At 43.9% G+C, this 27008-nt stretch overlaps 1 protein-coding gene across 1 annotated transcript; it reads right to left on the reverse strand.

The window, feature by feature from the left end:
* Positions 1-3603: 3603 nt before the first annotated feature.
* LOC122746404 (zinc finger protein 2 homolog) lies at positions 3604-26978 on the reverse strand. Its single transcript, XM_043991979.1, has 4 exons — positions 26731-26978; positions 22548-22674; positions 22116-22211; positions 3604-9324 (listed from the first exon to the last, which is right to left on the reverse strand). Exons 1-4 carry the CDS (start codon positions 26857-26859, stop codon positions 8021-8023), a joined length of 1656 nt encoding a protein of 551 aa, XP_043847914.1. The 5' UTR covers positions 26860-26978; the 3' UTR covers positions 3604-8020.
* Between the last annotated feature and the right edge of the window lie 30 nt (positions 26979-27008).

Consider the following 27008-nt stretch of genomic DNA (forward strand, 5'->3'; position numbering starts at 1 on the left):
GCCCTGCGTTCCGCTGGGCACCCCGCCTCTGACCTTTCCCACGAGACCACCCCCATCCTCTGGGGCTCCCACCCCGGGAGTCACCCCAGGCTCCTGGCTTTCATCTCTCAGACGCAGTAAGGTGCCATGGCCTGTCAATTTCACCTCAGAAGCATTTCCGGAATGAAGCCCCTTCTCAGGCTCACCCCTGTATACCACCAGTGGTTCAGCCATTCCCCAGCAGAAAAGAGCCACTACAAATATTTTTGTACAAATAGGGCTTTTGAGGAGAGGTGACTTAAGAAGTATTGGACTAAAAAAATTTTTTTTTTAAATTATTGGACTACAAGAAAGCCATGATCTAAAAAAGAGCATAGACATTGTTATGTTTGATAATTCAAGTGAACTGAGAGACAGTGAGCTAAGCTTACTCATCTTATTAGTTAGGCTTGCAGTGACCAATAAATTGGGTCAATGGCCTCTTTCAATGACTAAAGAGAACTCAGGGGTAGTAATGTGTCAAAGGCTCATTTATTGTTATTCCTAAGAGAATGGGCCATCCTGTCTGCAGCTGGTGGGTGACCAAAAATGAAGGCACAAGCCCCCTTTTATTCCCTAATCCCTAATGTGAATGGACCCTCCTCTTTTTCATCATTGGTCCAATTACTCGAGAGTTACAATCTACGTGCAAAAAATAGCTAATCCGAACGCAGTATTTCTCAGCCAATGGGGTAGGTGATAGGGGGACAATTCTTCAATTCCTCCCTTATATGGACACAGCTCAGAGTTTCCCTGAACCATGTGATTTTGTTTGCTGGGTGGGGAGGGGCGGGGAGAAGGTTGAATTTGAATGGTGACTATTACATTCTTTTTGAGAGGAGACCAATCCCCATTTCCTCACAGTTTGTCTCAAAGGTCAGTCAAAAACCATTGATTGAGGGCTGTCTTGTGTCAGGTATGATTACAAATGCTGGAGATACAAGCATAACAGCAGCAACAACCCAAACTGAGCCCCTGCCTCTGAAGAGCTCATTGTCTAATGGGGAAGACAAGAAGCAAACAACCAGCTACAAATTCCATACAGATCAATCCGGTATCATTAAAAGAGGGAAGGCAGTGGAATGAAGAGGAGTTGGGAAAGGCTTCTTGCAGAAGACAGGCTTTTAAATGTAACTTGAAGCCTGGCAAGTCAGGAGGCAGAGATGAGGAGAGAGCATTCCAGGCTTGGGAAGTCCTGAGAAAATGCTCTATGAGATGATTATGAATTTGAGTCCAATTAAACTCTGAGGATGGGGTCTGGAAGGTACCCGGCCCCGCCCCCGTATAGTTAGTTTAAAAGTTTATTGCTTGTCAAATTCTCACTGTCTCCTTTAAGTTTTATTGCCAATTAACAGTATTTTTACTTCTGCTCAGTCTCCCCACTTGTCAGCTACATCTTAGTTTTATCTGGAATCCATCATGTGTCAGAACCCCAGTCCCTGTTGAGTGGGTCAGGGGATTTGCCCATCAATTCAATACTCGGGACTCAAGAAGAAAGATCATGGGGCTTGGCACAGGATGTGGCAATTAAGTTGAGACCAGATGTTAAGTGACATGTTTCTTTTTCTCAGAGCAGAAGCCCCTTGACCCCAGGGTCCCAACAATAGATTATTCTTTTATTCTTTATTCTATTTCTTTGATTTCCCAACATAGCCGAAGATAAATTTTAAGCCTGTCATCCTTCTAAAATTAACACGACTACAAAACAATGCTGAAACACCTGAGTGACTCTTCCTGTTATTCAAGTTGAATATCTTTAGAGATAGGGGCCGGGAGAGGGGAGGGAGGAGTCAGTGGGAACTGTGAGATCTGAAACATCTGACTGTCCCCCCCCCCTTCTTCCTTCGATTTGACCTTGTTCCCCCTCCCCTTTCCCCCCTTGTTCCTGGAACACATATGCATGTCTCCATACATTGATCATGAGCTAAGCACGCACCCTGGGTGAGACAGGATTGAATGTTAGATTGTGAGCTCGCCCTAGTGTGCGTGGGGACTTCCCCTCTGACCAACATTCCTATAAAAGCTCAAGGCATGTATTAGTTATTGCAACTCAGTTATTGAGTTTGCCCATTCCCATGGGAATGTAATAAATCTGTCTCTGCTTGACTTGGTGGTCTCCTCGAGTTATTTGGGTAAACTGAGGCAGTTTGCCCCCAAACAATGCCTAGAGCTAAGACATGGAGACTAGTTGGACAAGAACAACCAGGAGGCCAGTGTGAGTGGCCTAGATCAGAGCAGGCGGCAGTCTGGGTTTTCTCGGCCTTTCCAGTCTTCTTGCTATTTCCCTTTATAATCCCTATGAGCCATCTCTATTGGCCTATTTGCTGTTCTTCACACCAGATACTCAATTCCTTGTCTCCATTCCTTGTCACTGGCTGTGCCCAATGGCTGAAATGCCTTTTTTTTTTTTTTTGCGGGTCAATGGGGATTAAGTGACTTGCCCAGGGTCACACAGCTAGTATGTGTCAAGTGTCTGAGGCCAGATTTGAACTCAGGTACTCCTGAATCCAAGGCTGGTGCTTTATCCACTGTGCCACCTAACTGCCCCCTGAAATGCCCTCTTACCTCACCCCTAACTTGCAGAATCTGACTTTCTTCAGATCCTGATTTTGGCAGGGGTCTTTCCTGTTCCCTTTCCTAGACTGAACAAAAGAATATGAGAGGGGGAATAATGTAAAATGAGAATGGAAATATTGAAATAGAGAATGGAGAAGGTAACATCTGATCCTGGAGGTTGCAAGGACCAAGATTTGGGCATATTTAGTATTCCCTCGTAAAAGGGGCTCCTTGGTTGGGGAGCAGCTAGGTGGCACAGTGGATAGAGCACCAGCCCTGGATTCAGGAGGACCTGAGTTCAAATCCGGCCTCAGACACTTGACACTTACTAGCTGTGTGACCCTGGGCAAGTTACTTAACCCCCATTGCCCTGCAAAAAAAAAAAAATTTTTTTAAAAGGGGGCTCCTTGGGAAGGTGATGTCCTGGCTGGTGGGCCAAGGAACATTGATGGTACAGGCAAAGTCTTGGTGTCAACAGTGGCAGTAGAACAGGCCACAGATGACCCTGAACCTTGAAGAAGAATAAGCAGGGCCAACGTGTCATCATTTGGGCCACACTCCTGGTGCTGCTGTTGATTTATCATATGCTCTTGGTATTTTAGTTAGCAGATGTAGACAACTGACACTGCCTATCTCTTAAGCACGATTCCTTTTCCTGGAGAGGTTTGAGGCTCTGGTAACTGGAAAAAACAGTCAACCCTCTATCTTGCTAGTCACATGACCTCCAATTAAGTCTTAAAGACAGTTCAAATACGTTTTCCAAGTAAAAGACCTATCGTAGCCCACATTCTAAGGGACTCCAGTAGATATTCCTCCTGCCAGGGTAGTGTAATAAACCTGGAAAGGTGCTAGGGAGATGCTGTTTTAATCACCCATAAATAAATAGGGGGAGAGGGGTGGTGAAGGAAAGAAGAGATAGGGTAGTAAAAATGTAAAAGGCTCTTGAAGCATCTTTTTTAAATGCAAAGAATATAAAGCAAGAAGCACAGACAAGCAGGACAGCTTTGAAAGCTACAGGTTGAATTTATTCTTAAAAGGCAAGCAGTATATAATAGTTATCTACAGTTTGAGGACAATCCTTTTTTCTGTTCTATTATGCGTATGAAAATACCCATTTGTTTATATTCAAAATCAAAATAAATTTCTTTAAAATCTTATGGGCTAAAATCAAGACTAAGCTTGAGAAAATGGACTTTTTCAAAAGAACACTCAATAACCAATGTAATACAAATGTGGTTTCCTGAAAAATTAAACAATGTCAAAATTTTATGGACTCTGCATAAGTGTAAAACAAGTGACTTCAACAAAAAGAGGACATATTGCGATATTGCGTCTTCCGTGTATTTTAAAGATGTACAAAGTTGTAAGGCTTATTGTAGGTCAATCAATTGAATTCCTTTATACTTGCAAATAACAGAGTATGAATTCAGTTTGAAGGTATTTGTTTCCACACCTTCCCTATTCCTTCCCTTCTGTCTGACCTGCTTTTCTAAATTCACCCCAAAATGCTTTTTATTCTCTCAATAGACCTGAAAAAAGATGTGGGGGTGGGACTCTAATTTCAAAGGGTGGGAGTATTAGCCTCTTCTGCTCATTCCCCAACATTCAGCAGCAAAAGCTCTAAGTGGGTGAGTTATGTGTTATTACCATCACACCATTAAACATACAAAAGCAAAGCCCAATACTACACAATAGCTTGTATATTCAAGTGAGACTTATCGAAGGATGGTGGCACAGGCAGCTGGGTCCCAAAATGATCGCTGGAATGCAACTACCTCCAATAATCCCTGGGAGCCAATGATAGTTTTAGTTCAATCTTTCATGTCCTTCAAAGTGAGCTTTGGCAACAGTGCATCTTCAGCAATGCTATAGGTGCTTGATTTACTCTCCCTTATGGAGGCTTCATTTCTCACCTTCTGAAGGCAAGTTCTCAGCTTTTGGTTTGGCCTCAAAGATTTGGGGACCACTCACTGACCAGGATACATGTACCTGAGCCTATGGCCAGTCTTTTCAGAAACGACTGGTCTTTAAGGCAGCTCAGCCCTTACATGCAATAGACACCCTCAGCAATTTTAGACACAGATGGTCATTATCTGCACAGAAGACCTGTCTTGGGCAACCTTTAATAATTACCTTAAAGGTGAAGCACACCTTGAGGTAGCTGTTATCTCAGGTTGGGCAGCGTGGCCCAGAAAGCAGATGTGAATAATTATCCAGAGCCTGATTACAGAAAAAGATACTGCCATTTTCATGTGTGTGGGGAAAGTAAGAAGGGGAACCACTCAAAGCCAGTAATGCTTCTAGCAAGTTACACAGAAGACAAATACCTACAGAACTGTAAGTAGGCCAACAACAAGCTTACAAGTGGTTAGGAACTTCTTCAAAGAAAACTCTTAACATGCAAAGATTTATAATACATTACACAAAATTCAAGTGGTTTTTTTCAACTTAGTAATTAATCTCTCAAAATGAGGCATGCCCTAGATCAATTCCAGGATACAGTAATAAATGTATCCATTCCTATAAAGGGGCCTGTCCATCACTTAGAATTACTTCTTGTTCTGTTTTTGTTTTTGTTTTTTTTAGGGCAATGGGGTTTAAGTGACTTGCCCAGGGTCACACAGCTAGTAAGTGTCTGAGGCTGGGTTTGAACTCAGGTCCTCCTGAATCCAAGGCTAGTGCCTTATCCACTGTGCCAACTAGCTGCCCCTAAAATTACTTCTACAGTTAAAAATTCAGACACCAGTGTTACAAGAAAGAGCAAGGTGGGCTTCAGTAGTCCCACAAGGCACTGGCTGAGAAAAAGGCCACCAATAGTATAATTTTTTTTAAAAGTCTTCTCTAGCTCTATAAACATAAACATTTTTACTTCTTCAGTGTTTTCTTTTTACATGGAATTTTTTTTACCTGAACCTATAATTTTATCACTGTAGAACTCCCTCCAAAGATCAGTAATTAAAGAAAAACTTAGTATTAGAGGTGCCAGCAGTATTAGTAGGATCGGAGTTGCGCTCAGAGATCAAGTGATTTTCCTGAGATCATACAGAAAACATCAGAAGATTAACTCAGTTCTTCGAAGTCCAAGGGTAGCCTATACATTCTGTCATGCCATCTATCATAGACTTAACTACCTTGCTTAAATTTCTTTGATAGGTGTACAAGTCAAATGTCCTGCTCACCCCTGGCTTCTTCAGAAGGAAATTCCAATGCCTCTCTTTTGCTTAAAGTCCACCTTTTTTCATTGATGGTCATACTCAACTTTGCATAATGTTACTTTGGTGTGCAAACTAATCTGCTTTGCTTTTTGGAGTATTATATTCTTTTTGGTGTTGTTTCTTGTGAAGAAGGAATGGTCTTGTGCAATTTAGTTTGCTTTTCCTTAGAAATGGAAAAGTTTGGGGGTGGCTAGGTGGCGCAGTGGATAAAGCACCGGCCCTGGATTCAGGAGTACCTGAGTTCAAATCCGGCCTCATACACTTGACACTTACTAGCTGTGTGACCCTGGGCAAGTCACTTAACCCCCATTGCCCTGCAAAAAGAAAAAAAAAAAGAAAAAAAAAAAGAAATGGAAAAGTTTCCCCTTGGGTGCTTGCAAGAATTTGTGTTTAATGTTGAAGCTCTGAAGCTAGACCTACACATACCTGGGGGAACCAAAATTCATATTTCTTTTAGCAATCTATGGAATCTATTGATCCATGCTTTACCCTCCATTTTCAGTATTTGGGGGGGACAGTTTTCATCTTTATTTTACTAAAGTATGGTTTTCAGGAAATTTATTTCATTGGGATTTAATGAAAAACCTATAATTCTTTGATTATTTGGGGGCATCCTTTCTTTAAGGTAAGTTACTCTGGCTTCCAGAGAAGCCAGGTATTCTTTTCTTTTCTTTTTTTTTTTTTTTTTGGTGAGGCAATTGGGGTTAAGTGACTTGCCCAGGGTCACACAGCTAGTAAGTGTTAAGTTTCTGAGGCCAGATTTGAACTCGGGTCCTCCTGAATCCAGGACCAGTGCTTTATCCACTGTGTCACCTAGCTGCCCATACCACCTAGCTGCCTGAAGCCAGGTATTCTTACAAGAAGTCTTATTTTGTTCTGAAATCCTTCCATTGTTGTACTCTTGAGTTCCAGATTTGTTTCTTTTTCAGAGAATCAACAGTTCAGAAGAAAATCTCCACTTATTCTGTTACCTATTTCTTGACAGTCTTTTATGATATCTCTGAGAGTTCTAATATCTACTCTAATTTCCATCCTTACACTTTTTAAAAATTGCCTTTCTAAAACCATTCCAGAAGTCTTTCCCTTTGTTCCCTGATTTTGAGAGACCTTATAGTAGTTACTAAAGTGCTTTTCCTCTCATTTTCAGTCTTCAAAAAATTGTGTTTCACTGCATAAGTAGTTACTCCTTGTATTGTAGACTCTTTGGGATTGTGGAATCATTCTTATTATTGGTGTTTCTGCTGTTTATCCTTCTGATTTTTCCTAGACAGTGTTGTATCTGGTTATTCTTTATTTCTGGCATGTGATAGAGGAGAGCTGGGCTTAGACAATCTCTCATTCAGTCACTTGCTCAGAATCTTACATTTTTTGAGAGCTGAATTCTGTAAAATGGTTGGGATAGAAATTCAATTGTTAAGTGTTCAGATGATAGATGCAAAAAAAAAAAATGAAGAAAATGGAAAGGCAAGAGTTTCCCAAGTTTTTTCAGTGAAAGGAAGATGGAACAGTCTGGATGGAATAGAGGGACAGGAGTGGTCTTTTCCCCCTTAATGCTAGGGAGACCTGAGTCAGCTAGGAAAAAGCAAAGGAAAGGAATGATTACTGGAATAAGGTCTTGGAATAGACAGATGTGGATGGGATCAAGAAAAAGAATTTGCTTTAGCACACAGCAAGTCTATCTTTTCTTCTGTGAATGGGAGGAAGGAGAAAAAATGGCTAATGACTCTGAGAACTTGAAATGGAGTCAATCTAACAAAAACTCCTAATTTACTGAGACTACACTGGCAAAAATCAGCTGCTGCAAATATGGCAGATGACTAAGGACTTGAGCTTAAAAGAACAGGAAAAGTCAGAGATTTCGTTCAGATACAGGGTTTTCTTTTAGTTTGCATTCATTCCCTTTCACAAACTAGCTCTCACTAAAATCTCATGTTCACTACATTCATAAAGCTTTGTTTCCTATCTGCTGTGCAAGTCATGATTCTAGGATGTTGAGTAAGTTCTCTTCATTAACTGATGCTGAGAAATTGGAACTGGCTGTGGAATTTATAATTCCTCATTTATAATAAACTTTTTACTATGAAATAGCTTATGTACAGTTGCGTGGTCTGGTTGATGAATTTCCAGTGTTAAATACATTCACACAGTTAATTACACACTCTCCCAATCTGATGTTCAGTAAAGTCACTGCTCAAATGGAAAGCTCTTTCATATTTATTATAATCATAAGATTACTCTCCACTATGAATTTTTTGATGGATAGCAAAGGTTGTACTCAGAAGGAAAGCCTTCCCACACTCATGACATTCATAAGGTTTCTCTCCAGTGTGGATAACCTGATGACGAGCCAATTGTGAGCTCTGACAAAAAGCCTTCCCACATTCATTACATTCATAAGGTTTCTCACCACTGTGAATCCTCTGGTGTTCAGCAAGTTCTGTGCTCCAGCTGAAGGCCTTCCCACATTCATTACATTCATAAGGTTTCTCTCCAGTGTGAATTCTCTGGTGTACAGCAAAGGTTGTACTGAGAAGGAAAGCCTTCCCACAATCATGACATTCATAAGGTTTCTCACCAGTGTGAATTCTCTGGTGTTGAGTAAGCTGTGAGCTCTGGCGGAAGGCCTTTCCACATTCACTGCATTCATAGGGTTTCTCTCCACTATGAATCCTCTGATGTTCAGTAAGAACTGTGTTCTGTCGAAAGGCCTTCCCACATTCATTACATTCATATGGCTTCTCTCCAGTGTGAATTCTCTGATGTACAGTAAGTTGGGTGCTCCTATTGAAGGCCTTCCCACATTCATTGCATTCATAAGGTTTTTCACCACTATGAATTCTCTGATGTACAATAAAGTTTGTGTTCAAAAGGAAAGCTTTGCCACATTCATTACACTCGTAAGGTTTCTCTCCACTGTGAATCCTCTGATGTCGAGTCAGCCCTGTACTCAAGCCAAAGGCTTTTCCACATTCCTTACATTCATAAGGTTTCTCTCCAGTATGTGTTATCTGATGTTGAGCAAGGTGTGAGCTCCATCGGAAGGCCTTCCCACAGTCATGACATTCATAAGGCTTCTCTTCAGTATGCAGTTTATGGTTCTCCATGAGGCTGGAATTATAACTGAAAGACTTCCTGCTCTCATTATACTTAGGAAAAATGTTTGAGCAAATTTTATTACAGTTTCTGAGGGCTGAGTATAGTCTAAAGTTCTTTCCATATGTATCACATTTAGGGAGAGTATTTCCTAATGATAACCTTTGTTGTGGAAAATGAACTGGTCCCAGATGAGCACTTCTGACACAATGACTGTAGTCAGGGACTCTCACATCATTAAGAGGTCTCCTTTGGGTGTTTTTTACTACTCGAGGTGTATCTTCATTATTTTGTTGCTTCTCTAACCTGGTAGCACATACCCAGGTTTCTCCCAACTTGGAGACAGAGACACCATTCTTTGTGATTCTTTCTGAGAATGATTCTTCCACAGAAAGGCCCATCTTGGTAATTGATTCCTTGTTTTCAGGCCCAATCTCCCAATCTGAAAGAAATAAGAAACAGGTTAAAATCTCCTCTCTTCCTATTGCTATACACATCATCCTGTGTTCTGTCTCACCCATCAAGAAAAATGATAATAACACATAAAATGTGAGTTACCTGAGTACAGAGAACATGTATTTTGCCTTTGTATTCCCAGCACTTAGCATAGTGGATGCTTAATAAACACTTACTGACAACTCTTTTTTATGGTGGCTAAGAATTGGAAATTGAGGGGATGCCCATCAATTAGGGAATGACTGAACAAGTTATGGTATACGAATATAATGGAATACTATTATGTTATAAGAAATATCAAGCAGATTATGACAAAAATGGGAAAATAATAAATGTTGGAGATGTGAAAAAATTGTAACACTAATGCATTGTTGGTGGAGTTGTGAACTGATCCACCCATTCTGGAGAGCAATTTGAACCTATGGGGCTGTGCATAGCCTTTGACCCAGCAATACCACTACTAGGTCTGTATTCCAAAGAGATCATAGAAAAGGGAAAAGGACCCACATGTACAAAAATATTTCTAGCAGTTCTCTTTGTGGTGGCAAAGAATTATAAATAGAGGGGATGCCGATCAACTGAGGAATGGCTGAACAACTTGTGGTATGTGAATGTAATGGAATACTATTGTGCTATATGAAATGATGAGCAGGCAGATTTCAGAAAAACCTGATTTAAGTGGACTGATGCTGAGTGAAATGAGCAGAACCAAGAGAATATTGTACACAGTAACAGCAACATTGTGTGATGATTAACTGTGATAAACTAAGCTCTTCTCAGCAATACAATGATCCAAAACAGTTCCAAAGGACTCATGATGGAAAATGTTCTCTACATCCAGAAAAAAGACATGTGGAATCTGAATGCAGATTGAACCATACTATTTCTACTTTTCTTTTCTTTTTTGAGATTTTCCCTTTTTGTTCTGATTCTTCTTTCACAACATGACTAATGAAGAAATATGTTTAATGTGATTGTACATATATAACCTATATCAGATTGCTTTCTGTCTTGAGGAGGGGGGAGGGAAGGGAGGAGAGAGAAAAACTTGGAACTCAAAATCTTATAAAAACAAATGTTGGGGGCAATTAGGTGGTGCAGTGGATAAAGCACTGGCCTTGGATTCAGGAGGACCTGAGTTCAAATCCAGATTCAGACATTTGACACTTACTAGCTGTGTGACCCTGGGCAAGTCACTTAACCCTCATTGCCCAGCCCCCCAAAAACAAAAACAAATGTTGGAAAAAAAAAACAAATGTTGAAAACTATCTCTACATGTAACTGGAAAAAATAAAATATTATTAAGATTTTAAAAAAGAAAAGAACTGTTATACAGGATGTCAGCAAAGAAATATAAAATAGAAAAAGAAACTGGGCTGGTCATGTCATATTGAGGAATACCTAATGGATAGTTCAACCTCACAATATCAATAAAGCTTGAGAAGATCTCCTACTGAAAAAAAGAGAAAGAAAGAAATGACAAGCAGAATGATTTCTGAAAAACCTGGAAAGACTTACATAATTGATGCAAAGTCAAGTGAACAGAACCAGAACATTACACACAGTACCAGCAACATTATGCAATGATCAACTATGATTGACCTAGCTCTTTTCAGCAATACAATGATGCAAGACAATTCCAAGGGATTCATGATGGAAAATGCTCTCCACATGCAGAGAAAGAAATAATAGAGTCTGAATGCAGATTGAACCATACTATTTTTCCTTTCTTTGTTTTTTGTGTTTTTTCTTTTTGTTCTGTTTCTTCTTTCACAACATGACTAATATGGAAATGTTTTACATGATTGCACATATATAACCCATATCAAATTGCTTACTATCTTAGGGAAGAGAGAAGGGAGGGAGAAATTTTGGAACTCAAAATTTTATTTAAAAATTAATGTTGGGGGCAGCTAGGTGGTGTAGTGGATAGAGCACTGGCCCTGGAGTCAGGAGGACCTGAGTTTAAATCCGCCCTCAGACACTTAACACTTACTAGTTGTGTGACCCTGGGCAAGTCACTTAATCCCAATTGCCTCACCAAAAAAATTTTTTTTTAAATTATTGTTACTGGAAAATGCTCTCCAAATCTAGAAAAAAAGAACTGTGGAATATGGATGTAGATTGAGCTATACTATTTCTTTTGGTTTTGGTGCTGTTGTTTTTCTTTTTTGAGGTTTTTCCTTTTTGCTCTTATTTTTCTTTCACAGTAAAACTAATGCAGAAATATGTTTAATGTGATTGTACATATATAATCTATATCAAATTACTTGCTGTCTTGGGAAGGGGGGAGGGAGGGAGAAAAATTTGAAACTAGAAATCTTATAAAAACAAATGTTGAAAACTACCTTTACATATAACTGGAAAATAATGAAATACTTTTAAAATTAAAAAAATAATAACACCTACACCATAGGGTTGTTATGAAGATAAAAAAAATTAATGTTACCTCATACCTATTGGATTGGATAATAGGACAGCAGAGGAAAATGACAAATGTTATGGGGGATATGGGGGAAGTGAGACATTAATATACTCTTGGTAAAGTTGTAAACTGATTCAAACATTCTATAGAGTAATTTGGAACTATGGCCAAATATATAAATGTATAAAACCATGCATACTCTTTGACCTAGTAATTCACTACTAGGATGGTATCCAAAAAGAGATTTTAAAAAAAAAGTTTAATTAGAAATTGAGGGGATGCCCATCAATTGGGGAATGGCTGAACAAACTATGGGATGAGATTATGACGGAACACTATTGTGCTATAAGAAATGATGAGTAGGATGCTGTCAGAAAAACCTGGAAAGACTTACATGAGCTGATGCAAAGTGAAATGTACTATATACAAAATAACAGCGATATTATAAAATGATCTGCTGTGAATGACTTAGTTATTTTCAGCAATACAATGATGCAAGACAACTCTCAAGGACTTATGAAAAATGTAATCTATCTCCAAAGAAAGAACTTTGTCTGGATACAGACTGGAGCATGTTTTTTTTAGCTCCTTTTTCTAAAGTCTTTTTTGTCTGTTTTCTTTCACAACCTGACTACTGTGGAAATGTTTTGCATGATTACACATGTATAACTTATACTGGATTGCTTTAGTTCTTTTTTTTTTTTCCTCCAGTGAGACAATTGGGGTTAAGTGACTTGCCCAGGGTCACACAGCTAGTAAGTGTTAAGTGTCTGAGGCCGGATTTGAACTCAGGTACTCCTGACTCCAAGGCCGATGCTCTATCCACTGCGCCACCTAGCTGCCCCACTTTAGTTCTTAAGGGAGTGGAGAGGGAAGGAGAAAGAGAATTTGGAACACAAAGTTTTAAAAATTGATGTTAAAATTTGTTTTTACATGTAATTTGAGAAAAAAATTCTAAACTAATTTTTTAAAATTAATGTTAAAATTGTCTTTACATTTAATTGGGAAAAATCAAATACCATTTTAAAAAAATGCTTACTAACTAAAACTGAGAACAAATACTAAAAACCCATTATACGTTTCTAGGGTTGTGGTGAGGAAAGGGTTTTGGAAACTTCTTGAGGAATAAAAAAATATCATTCAACAAGAACTTAAGTGACAGACACTGAACTAAGCAATGGAGATAAAAACAAAGGTAGTTCACCAACTGTCCCTGCCCTCAAGAAGTTCTCATTCTAATGGAGAAGACAACAACATGTATCTGGGTACATACGAGATCTATGCAGATCAGATGAAAAATAGCCTCAGAGGGATAGGCACAAATAACTAAGATGACTTGGTTAAGGACAGGAAGCCAAGACGGACAGGGAACATGTCAAGAGCAAGTAATGAGAGGTGGGTAGCCAGGATGTTCCAGCAGTATTCTTTAGATGTCCAGAGAAAGTAGGGAAGGCCTTCAGCATGTAGCTGAATTCACCACAGGGTGGATTTACGGGAGGACAATCATGGTAGACAGAGGCACGGATGGGTGTTGATCTACATTACTAAGGCATATTCCAAATTGATGCAGAAGGGAGGCAATGCAGCACATTGGGGAAAAAAAACCTCACCATTGGCTGGGAATAGGAAGGCAGAGGATGTGAGTTCAAATCCCACTACTGAAACTTACAACCAGAGTGACCTTAAACTACCTGGGCTGTTTATCTCTCAAATGAGGGCTCTGGAGTAGATCACCTCTTAAGTCCCTTCAAGCTCTAGGATCCAGTTGAAGACTTTTAAAGTTATTTTGTTAGCCACCAATTATTTATAAAACCTTTTGCAATGACCCTTACGAGGTTTTGAGGTAAATAAGTCAGTTATTATATTAATTGATGAGGAAAATGAACCTCCAGCAGACTTGGTGCCTTGCACAAGGGGATGGTGCTAGTCCAAGCTTGGGTCAAAACAAATACAAGTCATTTGCTTTTTGCTATCTCACCATTAACCCTAATAAAAGGTGGCATGCTCATTTAGCATGTTTTCTTAAAGAATGACTCTGATGGAAGGTGCTTTTCAGAAAAAAACAAAACAACCCAGAACAATACACACAGTAATGACAATAATAGAAGATCAATAAAGGGAGCTGGATTCTGAGCAATGGAAAGAACAGCAAAGGCCCTGGAAAGGAGTTCAGAGGGGAGACTGTGAGGCCAGAAAAAGTGTCCGTGTGCAATGTTTCTGGGATCTTTTTCCTGGTCACAAGGGAAGGTTAAACAGGTGAAGCGGGGCACAGACTAAATCTGCTCACAGTGAGAGCTGCCTGAGGCGGGATCGCTTCAAATGAAGATACTGGGAGTAGAAGGAACCACCAAGGCCATCCCTTTACAGCCGAGGGAGCCAAGCCCCAGAGACTTGGCCAACATCACACAGCTCCCAGTAGTGAGCACAGAAAGAATGACTTCAACAAGCATCTCCTAATAGCAATCCCAGGGGCTTTTCTGCGATTCCAGGTTACCTGCCCACAAGTGAGTAAACTGTGTGCAGAAACAGTTCATCAGAGGTGGGATTCCAACATTAAGAAGCGTCTATATGTGCACAAGACCAAAACACAACCAGCCATGCCCCTGTGGAGCTCATATCTGACCTGGGAGACTATAACATGCATGTGTGATGTAGATGTCATGTGGCATATAGAAGTACGCCCATATCTATGTAAATAACTATGAGAAGGCGCTAATAAGTGTGGGGATTGGGAAAGCTCTTTCGTAGAAGGCAACACCTGAACTGTGCTCTGAAGAAAGCCAGGAATTCTGAGATGGAGATGAGGAAGTGGTGCAACTCCAGACATGGGCAACAAGTTCTGCAAAGGCACAGCCGCAGAAACCAAAGATGCTGAACTGGTCAGCGGGAGCAAGCCAGGGTAACTGGAGCACACAGGATGTGAAGGGGAGCAATACAAAGACAGGAAACGAATTTGGATTTGCACTGCTCTAATTCATAATTGGTTAACGTCAAGAAATCTTTTGTTCATATCAATTGATCATTTATACCTTGTCCACTGGAGGGATCCTCTTGGACTGAAATCTTTTTTGTTAAATTCTTAGCGATCCTGGCTATCAGACCCTTATCAGATATATCTAGTATAAAGATATTTTTCCTAAATATCTTTTCTATCTTCACTGTAATGACTTTGTTGATGCACAATCTTTCCAATGTCTACTTTTCTATTTTATCTTTAGTGATCTTTTCTCTATCTTATTTTATTTATTTGTTTTTGGCTGGGAAATGAGGGTTAAGTGACTTGCCCAGGGTCACACAGCTAGTAAGTGTCAAGTGTCTGAGATAGGATTTGAACTTAGGTCCTCCTGAATCTAAGGCCAGTGCTTTATCCACTATGCCACCTAGCTGGCCCCTTCTGTATCTTATTTTATTCATAATCTTCCCCCAGTGATACTTGTGAAAGGTTTTAGATAGGTGAGGAAGGGATACTCTGTACCTGGAAATAAAGGTTATAGAAAAATCAAAGATAAAAATTAAAGCTTAAAAAGAAAAGAAATAAAGCTGTAAGTCTGGTAGAAGCCAGATTATGAAAATAGAAATGACAGGGTCAATGGAGACAAGAATACTGAACTCAGGAGGAAGTTGAATTTCAGTGTTAACTCAACCCTCCTTGCATTGTCAAGATTCTATGTTTTAAATTCTCTTTTTGCATCATTGATGAATAACTAAGAGTTAAGAAAAAATGGAAAAGAAATGGTGCTAAATAATCTTGCATCAATTTCACCCACCACATGATAAATCTGCTCGTATTTCATTATCTATCCCTTTACTACATAGGATGTTTGTGGCATGCATTTTGGCATTTTCTTTGTGCGTCTGAATTTATTCCTGAGCTGCTCTCTTTCTGTCCTCTGGAGGGGCCCAGTCTCATCTACATATGCAATAAGAAACTCAGCATGTGGCCCATCCATTACTTTTTTAAAGGACTTGATTCAGGAGCCATTTGCTTCCCAATGCTATGTGGTAAGGATGAGCATATGAGTGAAGAACAAGGCCCTGCTGTGATAGGAACAGAGTTGGCCAAGGAATGGAATGTACTTCAACGGGTCTGTCATATGACTACTGCAGACACTCCCTTCAATAAAGCAGACCCCTGGCCACTCATCCTATTATTTACTGATGGAGTGGCATGATAGGCTGTCCATCCAATGGCAGGTCATTTATTATCAGTCTTCATCCATTTGGTGTTTCCTCTGGGAAACGTGGTTAAACCAAGCCCTTTGGAGAGTGCCCAACTGAAGAGACTCTCGTCTGTGGCATCACGGTAGAGAACTGACACAAGGGGGGCTTTCCTCACTTTCCCTTGATGTGACGAGCATATAGTAGAGCTCTCAGGGGGTCCTCCTGTGATCCCTTATGTGACCCCACCATCTTTTTTTTTAATACTATGCTTTCCCAATGACATCCTTCACTCCCGTTCTCCAAAGGTCCTAATTTGTCACTAATTGTGGACAAATCACACCACCAGCCTCCTTCTTTTTCTGGGTGATTCTCATCTTCAAGTAAGAGACTATCAACAATGGTGGATTAGTGTTAGGGTCTGAATCTGACCTTTCACCAACACAGGGACTGACAAATGAGGACCCGCCCTCAGCCAATAAAAGCTGGCACTTTGTTAAGAACATATAGTGGGGGGGAGGGGCAGCGAGGTGGCGCAGTGGATAAAACACTGGCCCTGGATTCAGGAGGACCTGAGTTCAAATCCGGCCTAAGACACTTGACACTTACTAGCTGTGTGACCCTGGGCAAGTCACTTATCCCTCATTGCCCTGCAAAAAAAAAAAAAAGAAAGACTGATTTTTATTTCTAGAAGAAGTTCAAGGTCACCAGAGGAGCAATTTCTGAAGTCAATTCTACACACTCTCCTGCTAACATTGACTTCTGGGCCTGATGTGACATCCCATTGCTCTGTCTAGCCTGGACACTGATGGACAAGCACAAGAGGCCATCATTCTTTACCAGGGCAATGATCATTCTTCATTCACCTGGGCATCTCTCTGGGGGTGGTGAAAGCTCTCTTCCGGAAGGCTCTGAAATGTTTCTGGCCTTGATTCACCCAGAATGATGTCAAAATGCCAGTAGGCTTCTTCAGATAACTGGATCAAGTAATAACAAGAATAAATGGACAAGATGATAAAAGAGCATCACGAGGGGCAGGAGAAGAAAAAATAATTTAAAAAACAATCATGTTGGGGGGCAGCTAGGTGACACAGTAGATAAGCACCAGCCCTGAATTCAGCAAGACCTGAGTTCAAATCTGGCCTCAGACACTTGACACTTACTAGCTGTGTGACCCTGGGCAAGTCACTTAACCCCCATTGCCCCACAAAAAAAAAAAAAAAGAAGAAAGAAAAGAAAAGAATCTTTGCCACAAATATTTTGGCTAGACATTGGAAAAGATGGTAAAAGATGGGAATGGTCAATGTTGGAGTGATTATGGAAAAACAAACACAGTAAAAAATACATTGTTGGTGGAGCTGAATACTGGTGCATCTATTCTAGAAAACGAATTTGGAATACTGCAGAGGAAGTGACTGAGATAGCCATACCCTTTGACCTGAAGATCACACACTAGGCCATACACTCCAAAGAGGTCAATAACAAAAGAGTGGTTGGGGACAGCTAGGCGGCGCAGTGGATAAAGCACTGGCCCTGGATTCAGGAGAACCTGAGTTCAAATCCAGCCTCAGACACTTACTTACTAGCTGTGTGACGCTGGGCAAGTCACCTAACCCCCATTACCCCACCAAAAAAAAAAGAGTGGCTACATATCTAACTAAATATTTATTTTGTTGTTGTTCTGTCATGTCTGACTCTGTAACCCCGACGACTGGGGTTTTCTTGGAGAAGATACTGGAGTTGTTTGCCATTCCCTTTGCCAGCTCATTTTACAGATGAGGAAACTGAGACAAACAGGGGTAAGTGACTTGTTGTAGGAAAAAACTGGAAACAAAGAGATGCTCATCAACTGGGGAATGGTTAAACAAACTGTTGTCCATAAGCACAGCGGAAGAATTGATAGGAATGAATATAGTGAAGTCTGGGAAGACTGACTTACAAGTGAAGTAAGTAACACCAAGAAGTCAATATAGCCAAGAAGCACAATGAAAATGTAAAGAGCAAACCTGGCTGTGGGGAAACAGTAACAACATGGTTAGCCCCAAAGAAGGGACCCACGAAGACATCTGCCTCCGCTCACCTGCAGAAGTAGGTGTCCGACCAATCACAGAACGTAAGGTTAGAAGGGCTTTTCAACAGCCATCCAGTCCAATGCATAAGCAAAAGGAATCAGTCTCTCCTATAACCCACCATGTGCTCATTCAGCCTCTGCTCATACTGCAGACAACATCAGACTTTTTCAACATAGAGATCAGTTTTGCAAGAGGTTCTTTTTCCTTCTTTATTATGAAATGACCCTCTGAGAAGAGGTAGAATGAGGGAAGCAGTAAGAAATACAGGTGATGTAAAAACAAAATATATTCATAAAAACCCATTCAAAAATATTCCTGCTACAATCTAACTTCAAGAGTTATATAAACTGATGCAAATTTCTAAGATAAGAAGTATTTCCCAAAGGATAAAGGCAGAAAGTATATAAACAAGGCAGTTCGGAACAAAACCCCACAAATTCTTACTAGCCACATGATAAATTAGTCCAGGTTCCTACTCCCTAGAAGAGAAGCAGATGTGGCATATGAGCAGAACAACTCATGCCTCCCTGGCATATGTCTGCAAGACCATATGCTCCTTCTCCCATGTTCCCAGATCCCTGGGCCAGGAAGAGGAAGAGAAAGCATTCTCCTGCATCCTCACTGCCACTTCCAACCTGGCCCTCTGTCACCATCACGTGGAAAATCTCTTCTTTTGTGGCTGGCTCTACCCACCTTCCTTTAACTCCTTCCCAGGAAATTCCGTGGCAGACTCTCAGTCTTCCTCAACAACCCGTAAAGTTTAGAATCCCAGCACACATCGGACTCCAGCCTTCTAGTTCACTAACCTCCTAAACTCCTGTGACCTCCATCTTTTGTCCACCACAATCAGTTACAGCCACACCTTTGACCTCACCCTCATTCTAAGCTGTTCTACCTCCAGGATCCCAAACTAGGTAAGTCTTCCCTCTACCACAACCTTCTCTCTTTCATTCTCTCCTTTTGCCTCAACCTCCTAAGCACGTCTGTCATCACCATGACCTGATCAGCACCCTCCCCTCCTGTTCTCTTCAGCGGTCCACCCTGCTCTGGCCTCACTCCCATTGAGTAGTTCTACTACCATGACATGATCTCCGTCGATCCTTTGTTCTTTGTCCTATCTCCAGGAACCTTGGATTATCCTACCACCATCTTCTCTATTCCTACACAAAATCCTGAACATTCCTGGAGAAAGTGATACAACTTTGTGGTTGTCCTTCATTCACAAAGAGGACCATGATATCAGGAAGTGATGTCTTCATTTGCAGTGAAAAGAAAAAGAAAAAAGGCAGCTAGGTGGCACAGTGGATAAAACACCAGCCCTAGATTCAGGAGGACCTGAGTTCAAGTCCAACCTCAGACACTTGACACTAACTAGCTGTGTGACCCTGGGAAAGTCACTTAACCCCAATTGCCTCACCAAATGAAAAAAAAAAAACCAACAAAAACAGCCCAATTCTTTTCTTTATTCCCTCAACTCCTGATCGAAATCCTAGGATGATATAGAAGAGTTTCCAAATCAACAGACAATGATAGTTGGCAATTTTGGTACAAAGCGGGGAAAGGTGGAGGTGGAGAGAAATTCATGGGAAAATGTGGTTGCAGAGCAGGAATGAAGGAAGCCCATGATGCCACTGCCCACTCTTCTGGAGACAAGACCTGGCTAGCAGCAGATAAGCACCAATGTGACCACCAGACAAGGAGATGCGAAAGGCAGGAAGAGACTTGTTCCTGCTGCGTGAGCCAGCCCTGGCCAGCTGTCTGAAGAGTCAGGCCTCAATTGTCAGCCCAAAGATCTGAACTAACCAAAGACTAGGAGGGGCAGGACAACTCGTGCCTGAGCCACTTAAACAAGCTGAAATAAAACGAACCCAACAAAGAGTGAACCCTGACCGTCCTTTGGTGATTCCACCCAGGAGTTTTACCAGCAGAAATGAAGGGCCACCACAGGGGGGCCTCAGGGGTCCAGAGAAGGGTTCGGTCAGCCAGCGTCGGGTGGACTTGCCAAATGAACAGAATGGACTGCCAAAGGAACCAAGGGATTAGAACACAAACTCATCTGAAACATGTTACAAAGAAGGATGATGAGCAAGTGGGAGCCACAGCATCTCCAAGAGCGGAGCAGAGCAGGTGGTGGCAGGAAACCAGAACCAATCCAAAGCCAAGTTAAGTCTTCCCCAGAACGCTGAAGGACAAAGCGGAGAAGGCCTGGAAGAAGTCCAAGGAAGCTCTTCCTCCACCCAGAAATGGTGCACCTGGGATCGAGGATGGGAGAAGCAGCAGGTTGGGATGGGGGGTGGGGAGCCGGGAGAACGCTCCTCTGTGCTGGAGGCCACCACAGGATCAACAGACAGAATGGGAGGAGGAGGAGGGGGTCAGACAGAGGGACCTTATTGCCAGGGAAACCGTTCCTAAGGACAGGAATGTGCCCACTGGGCTGTCTCCCCACAGTGGGCAGAAGGAAGGTACAAGTCCAATTTCAGACACAGCCAAGCAGGGAGTAGGTTTGGCCAGACAATGCACACTCGTTACTTGGCTTTTGTTTTTCCCACTGGGGGAGGGAAACAAAATGCTCGTTAATTAAAAAAACAAGGTATGAGTAGAAAGTGAGCAACTGGACAATGAACCATTTTTGCCGTTCCCGGAAACTCCTCTTTCCAACTTCCCCATTAATATTAAAAAGAATTCATGCAGAAGAGAGAAGCTCCCAGCGCCCAGGCTCTGCACCCTGCCACCATCCTCAATTCTTCCCTCTCACTTAATATCCAACCTGTGGCCAAATCATGTCATCTCTCCAACATGCCCTGCTCCGGGGCAGGCACTCATCCCCTCCCAGCTGCCAGGGGTGGGGGGCACCTGCCTCCAACCTCTCCCTGCTCCAGCCACCAGGGATTTTCCTAAAATGCAGGATGGACCATGTCACCCTCCCCTAGACTCCTCTGGCTCACCTTTGCCTCCAGGGTCAAATAAAAAATGCTTCAGGGCAGCTGGGTGGCGCAGTGGATAGAGCACCGGCCCTGGAGTCAGGAGTACCTGAGTTCAAATCTGGCCTCAGACACTTAACACTTACTAGCTCTGTGACCATGGGCAACTCCAATTGCCTCACACCAAAAAAAAAAAAAAGTTTCACCATCTGGGTCCTCCTGAGCGGTCTTCTTACGCCCCACTCGCCTCCAAGCCCACCTGCTGTCCACATGTGGCTCCCTGTGTCCAGGTCTCTGCAGCTTCCTAGGCCCAGAAAGCTCCCCCTGTCACCATTTCTCAGCTTCTTCAAAGGCTCATATTCCGCCAGGTGCCTTGCTGATGGCCCTTTGTGCCCCCTCTCAGACAAGACCTCCCATCACCTCTGTCTAGATCCCACACTAACTTTCCCATTGGAACGTGAGCCTGTCCCTGGGAAGTTTTCATACCCACCAAAGCAAGAATAAAATTACTGAAAGGGATTTTAGCTACATAAAGAAACTGGTCCTGCAGATGGTGTGGTATGTGCCTGAGAAATCTAGATGTGCGGGGCAGCGAGGTGGCACAATGGATAGAGCACCAGCCCTGGATTCAGGAGGACCTGAGTTCAAACCCGACCCCAGACACTTGACACTAGCTGTGTGTCCCTGGGCAAGTCACTTAACCCTCGCTGCCCACAAAAAAGACAAAAGAAATCTAGATGTGAGAGCCTAAGAAAGGAGGAGTGAGGAAGTACGCAGAAAGATGCCCAACTTGGAAGTTCACAGGCTTTTAATCAAAACCCCCAGGGGAGAAAAGGCGTCCACCAGCTACCAAGGGGGCGAGGGGGTCACCCCCCTGCTCCCAGGTCCCCCCACCCTGCTGGGAGCAAAGGGGCCCATGTGGGCAGGGCTGCTGGCCTCCAAGCACACCTTTTGAATTCTTTTTTGAGAACACAAAGGAGGATGGGAAGGCTTATGGGAAAAGTCACAGAACAAGGGTGGCCCAAAGAACTACACTGACCACAAGCCAGTGGGGAATTTATAACGGCTCCGTGACGCCCAGATGAGGAAATGGAGGTGGAAGGTCAGCTTCAGGTACCCAGCTCAGACAGGGAAAGAGAACAGCTACCTCCTTGGGGCTCCCCTCTCCTTAAGCCTGGGGAGACCCTCCAACACCACTCACCTGGAGGGTGGATTCCAGGACCGTCTCCCTCAGGCCTCCACGGCACCTCCCTTCGCTCCAGCTGGACGATCACCTCTGGTGTGGAAGCAGCCAGTCCTGCCCATTGGACACAGAGAAAGGCTCAAGACAGAAAGTCTCCCAGCTCAGAGGAGCAGGTGCGCACACCAGAAAGCCCCAAGGGTGGGAGAAAAGACCACTGTATGGCAAATGGATAAGGGGTCAGAGAGCAAATGGCTTCTTGGAGAGAAGGGAGGTCCCTAGACCTGAGGGCCCAGAGTGGGGGATGTAAGCAGGTCACCAGGCTCCAGGGACACCTGGGATCAGGAAGTACAAATGTCCTGTCACTGGGGCCCAAGGATCTCTCCTCTCTGCAGGCCACCCAAGACCTGCCCAACATAGGAGCCCCTCCCCGGGCAGAGCCGGGGGCCTCACCCAGGCACACCAGGTTCCGGTAGTTCTCCAGCATCACCTCCCGATACAGCTCCTTCTGGGCAGGGCCCAGGTGCCCCCACTCCTCCCAAGTGAAGTCCACGGCCACGTCCTGGAATGTCACAGACTCCTGAAAGACCAAAGACACTTGTGCTCACCCAAGGACCACAATTTCTACTGCCTTGGGAAGAGGTGGTGGCTGGCAGGGCAGCTAAAGGGTGGTGCTCACAGCGCTCAGGCTTTGGAGGGTTACAAAGCAGGTATCTGGGAATGGCCTGATCTCCATGGATTTTCTGCAACCTTTGACACTGTGCATCCCCCTTGTCTCCTGGATTCGCTTTTGCATCTCCTTTTCCTGACACCCATCTCTTCTGGTTCTCTTCCTCCCTGACTGCTCCTTCTCCGTCTGGATCTTCATGCCCATTAACTGAGAACATTGCCAAAAGGCTCTGTGCTGGCCCTTTTCTCTCCTCTCTAAATTATTATGCTTAGCGACCTGATCAGCTCCCATGGATCTGTCATCCCAGATGACTCTCAGATCTACTTATTCAGCTCCTTCCTCTCTCCTAACCACAAGACTCACACCTACAACTGACTGCTGAACGTCTGAAGGTGAATGTTGTGGCAGATGTCTTGAACTGAACACATCCAAAACTGAATTCATGATCTTTCCCCCCAATAGACTGTGAGCTCCTGATAGCAGGATTGCCACAGGGTTATAAAGGGCTTGGTACAATACCTAGCACATGGTAGGTGCTTAATAAATGTTTACTAACAACCTCCCCCTTCCTACCTTTCTCATTTCTGTAGAAGATAGCACCATCCTCCCAATTCCTCTGGCTTCCAACTTCAGAGTCATCCTGGATTCCTCACTCTCTCACCCCCCACCCCACCCCACCCTGATATTCAATATGGTATCAAGGGCCATCCCTTGACCTCTGCAGCATCTCTGGTCCATTTCATGTCTGAGGCATCCCTGGTCCCTTTCACCTCTACAACATCTCTGGTCCATTTCCCCTCTGCTGCATCTCTGGTCCATTTCCAAACCCACCCCCTTCTCTTTTTTCGATTTTTTTTTTTGTGGGGCAGTGAGGGTTAAGTGACTTGCCCAGGGTCACACAGCTAGTAAGTGTCAAGTGTCTGAGATCCAATTTGAACTCATTTGAATCCAGGGCTGGTGCTTTATCCACTTCGCCACCTAGCTGCCCCCGATTCTCTTCTGATACTGCCCCACCCTGGTACAGGCCCTAATTACCTCCCACCTAATTTATGGCAATAACTGCTGGGGAGGGGTGCATCTGCCTGTCCCAAAGGTCTTCCCCCTCCAATCCATCCTCCATTCAGCCTTCAAAGTGATTTTCCTAAAGTGCAGGTATGATCCTATCATCCCTCCGCTCAATAAACTCCAGTGGCTCCCGAATGCCTCTAGGAGCAAATACAAAATGCTCTGCTTGGCATTCAAAGCTCTTCGTGACCTCACCCCCTCCTACCTTTCCAGTCTGCTTACATCTAACTCCCCTCGTATCCTTTTCTCTCAGTGACAATAGCCACCTGGCTGTGTCCATCTCTAACCTCTGAGCATTTTCTCTGGCTGTCCCTATGCCTGAAAGGCTCTCCCTCCTCTGCTCTGCCTGACTTCCCTGGTTTCCTTTAAGTTCCCCACCTCTAAAAGGAAGCCTTTCCCAAACCCTCTTAATTCTAGTGCCTCCCCTCTGATGATTACTTCCTTTTTATCCTGTACATAGATTAATTGTTTGTATGTTGTCTCCCCCAATTGTTAAAGCTAAAATTCTAGCTAAAATGTCTAAAATATCTAATAAGTGGTCGCCAATAAATTATAAGCTTTAGCAAGAGTTAGGCTTTTAAGCATTTATTAAGGAGAATAAGAACTTGGTAAAGAGAGAAGGAAAGGCCTACATTCATCTACCTATTAAAGGGAGAGCGCATTTCTAGCTCCCCTCTCCACCAGAGTCCACAGGAAAGAGCCCAAGTCAGAGAGCCAGTCTCTCCCTTCTTCCTCCCACAAGCAAACGTCACTTCCTGAAGCCAAAGTAAAGACGCACGGTCTTGCCCTCAAAGACCTTCACCTCATGGCGGAGCTCTTCTACAGTAAGTCTCCAGCAGTGGCGTCATTCCAATCGTTACACAATTCATTGTAAGCTCCTTTAGGACAGTAACTGTCATTTGCCTTTCTTTGGATTGCCAGGGTACTGCACAGTGCCTGGCATACAGCCAGTGCATAATAATGGCTTCTTGACTTGACTCTGCTCTGGATTCAGAACGATCTCAGTTCTTGTGCAGTATTGCCGGTTTCCAGGGTGCCTGCTGCTCATGGAACAGAAGAGGGCAGGCAGGTTGGCTGCTGTGTGTCCAGAGTGTGACATTGGCCATCAGTCAGGGATGGACAGCTGTGCCTCACAATGAATGCCCCAGGGGGCAGCTAGGTGGCACAGTGGATAAAGCACTAGCCTTGGATTCAGGAGTACCAGAGTTCAAATCCAGCCTCAGACACTTGACAGTTACTAGCTGTGTGACCCTGGGCAAGTCACTTAACCCTCATTGCCCGTCCAAAAACAAAAACAATGAATGCCCCAGATGACATAGTCTCATCTCCAGAGTTATCAAGATGCTTCAGACAAAGCAGTTTGGAATACTATGGCAGAAAAGGCCCGTTTGTTGTTGTTGTTTAATAAATGGAGAATGTTTAAGCTATTAGAAAAGACAGAACAGGTTCCTTAGCATAGCCACTCACCCCAGACCAAAAGGAATAGTACCTTCTTGGCTGGTAAAGAATCAACATCTGTTAAGCTCCCACTACAGGCCTTAAAAGATGCTCAAGGCAAGGTCACATGGTTCAAGGAGCCCTGGTCTCAATTAGGTCCTCTCCCAAGTTCTGTCCATATAAGGAAGTATAAGGTCCACTCCTGAGTTATGCCCATACAAGGAAGAGGGGTGGGAATACTTCCTTCCGATTAGCTAGTTTTTGCTCGCAGATTGTAACCCCGACCAGTGATGAAAAAGGGGAAGGTCCATTTGAGCTAGGAAGTAGGGTATAAAACAGGGCCTGCGAGCCCCCTTTCAGGGCACCTACTAGCTGCACACTAGGGTGCCTCCTTCTCATGAGAAGAAAATAAAGCCTTTGTCACCTAAAAAAAAAAAAAAGATGCTCAAAAGGGGCAGGTAGGTGGCACAGTGGATAGAGCACCGGCCCTGGAGTCAGGAGGACCTGAGTTCAAATCCGGCCTCAGACACTTAACACTTACTGTGACCCTGGGCAAGTCACTTAACCCCAATTGCTTCACTAAAAAAACAAAAAACAAAAAGATGCTCAAGGGGCAGCTAGGTGGCACGGTGGATAAAGCATCAGCCGTGGATTCAGGAAGGCCTGAGTTCAAATCCGATCTCAGATACTTGACACTTACTAGCTGTATGACCTTGGGCAAGTCACTTAACCCCCACTGCCCCACCGAAAAAAAAAAAAAAGATGCTCAAGAGCAGGAGGTGAGTTTCTGGACTGTACAAAGTCTTCAGGAATCCTGAAGTGATGGGGATGGGGGATGGGGGGGGGGGCTGGAGCGGGTAACAGACAGAAGGCCAAGGAACATAATGAGAGCAAACAGGACAAGAGGGAATTCAGGCGCGTTCTCCCCAAAGTCCACTTTCCACACGCCCTTCTGGCCCAGAAAATCCTCCCTGCGCCCATTCCACAGATGACACAACACCTCCGAAGGATGCAGGAGGGGGCGAGCTGCTACCTCGCACCCAGAGCCCAAGCCTGGGGGCGCACAGCCTCACTCCTAACCCCCGGGTCACCCGTGTACCCAAGTGCGCCCTAGGAGGGGCTGCCAGCAATGTGGCCTGAGCCACGGGCACTGTGGGCGCCCTCCAGGTTGGGCCGGGGCCAGGGAGGGTCCAAGGCCGGGGTCATACCCCAGGGCCCTGCACAGCCCTCTCTGTGGGACTGAGGGGAGGGAGCCCCCAAGGAATCTCCCCTGCCCCTTGGACAGCTCCGATCCCGTGGGATCCCCGCCCCCCGGGGATCTCAGGCTCCACCCCCTAGCTGGTCAGGGCTGCCTCAATTTCCCCACGTGTCCAATGGGGAGGAGCCTCCTGGCAGGACACTTCCCTTTAGGGGCTGCCTCACGTTCCCCGCCTACGCGTTCTAACCCCCGAGTCCCAGGCCCACCTGAGGGACTCCCGCGACCACGCGTGGACTCTGCAGTGCCTCGTCCGGGGCTCCGGCCAGGGCTGAGGCCAGAAAGGGAGCGGGCATCCCGGAGGGCAACCTGGAGCCGGCAATAGCTGCGGGGCCCATGAAAGGGACTGGGGGCCTTGCGCGTGCGCACTAGGCTTCCGCGAGGGGCGTGGCCAGACGCCCAGGCCCTGAACCTTTGGTCGCGCCTCCGTTTTCTTGGGACTCCAGAAGCCCCACAACAAAACCCTACTTCCGGGGGGGGGGGGAGA

This window comes from Dromiciops gliroides, chromosome 3, assembly GCF_019393635.1.
Source record: "Dromiciops gliroides isolate mDroGli1 chromosome 3, mDroGli1.pri, whole genome shotgun sequence".
In the NCBI taxonomy this organism is placed as follows: domain Eukaryota; kingdom Metazoa; phylum Chordata; class Mammalia; order Microbiotheria; family Microbiotheriidae; genus Dromiciops; species Dromiciops gliroides.

Excerpts from the sequence above, each read along its gene's own strand:
- LOC122746404 (XM_043991979.1), bottom strand. The coding sequence starts at position 26,859 with ATGGGCCCCGCAGCTATTGCCGGCTCCAGGTTGCCCTCCGGGATGCCC. Across the intron at positions 22,675-26,730 it reads TGGTCGCGGGAGTCCCTCAG|GAGTCTGTGACATTCCAGGA; the intron begins GTGGGCCTGGGA and ends TTGGTCTTTCAG. Across the intron at positions 22,212-22,547 it reads CCGGAACCTGGTGTGCCTGG|GACTGGCTGCTTCCACACCA; the intron begins GTGAGGCCCCCG and ends TCCAATGGGCAG.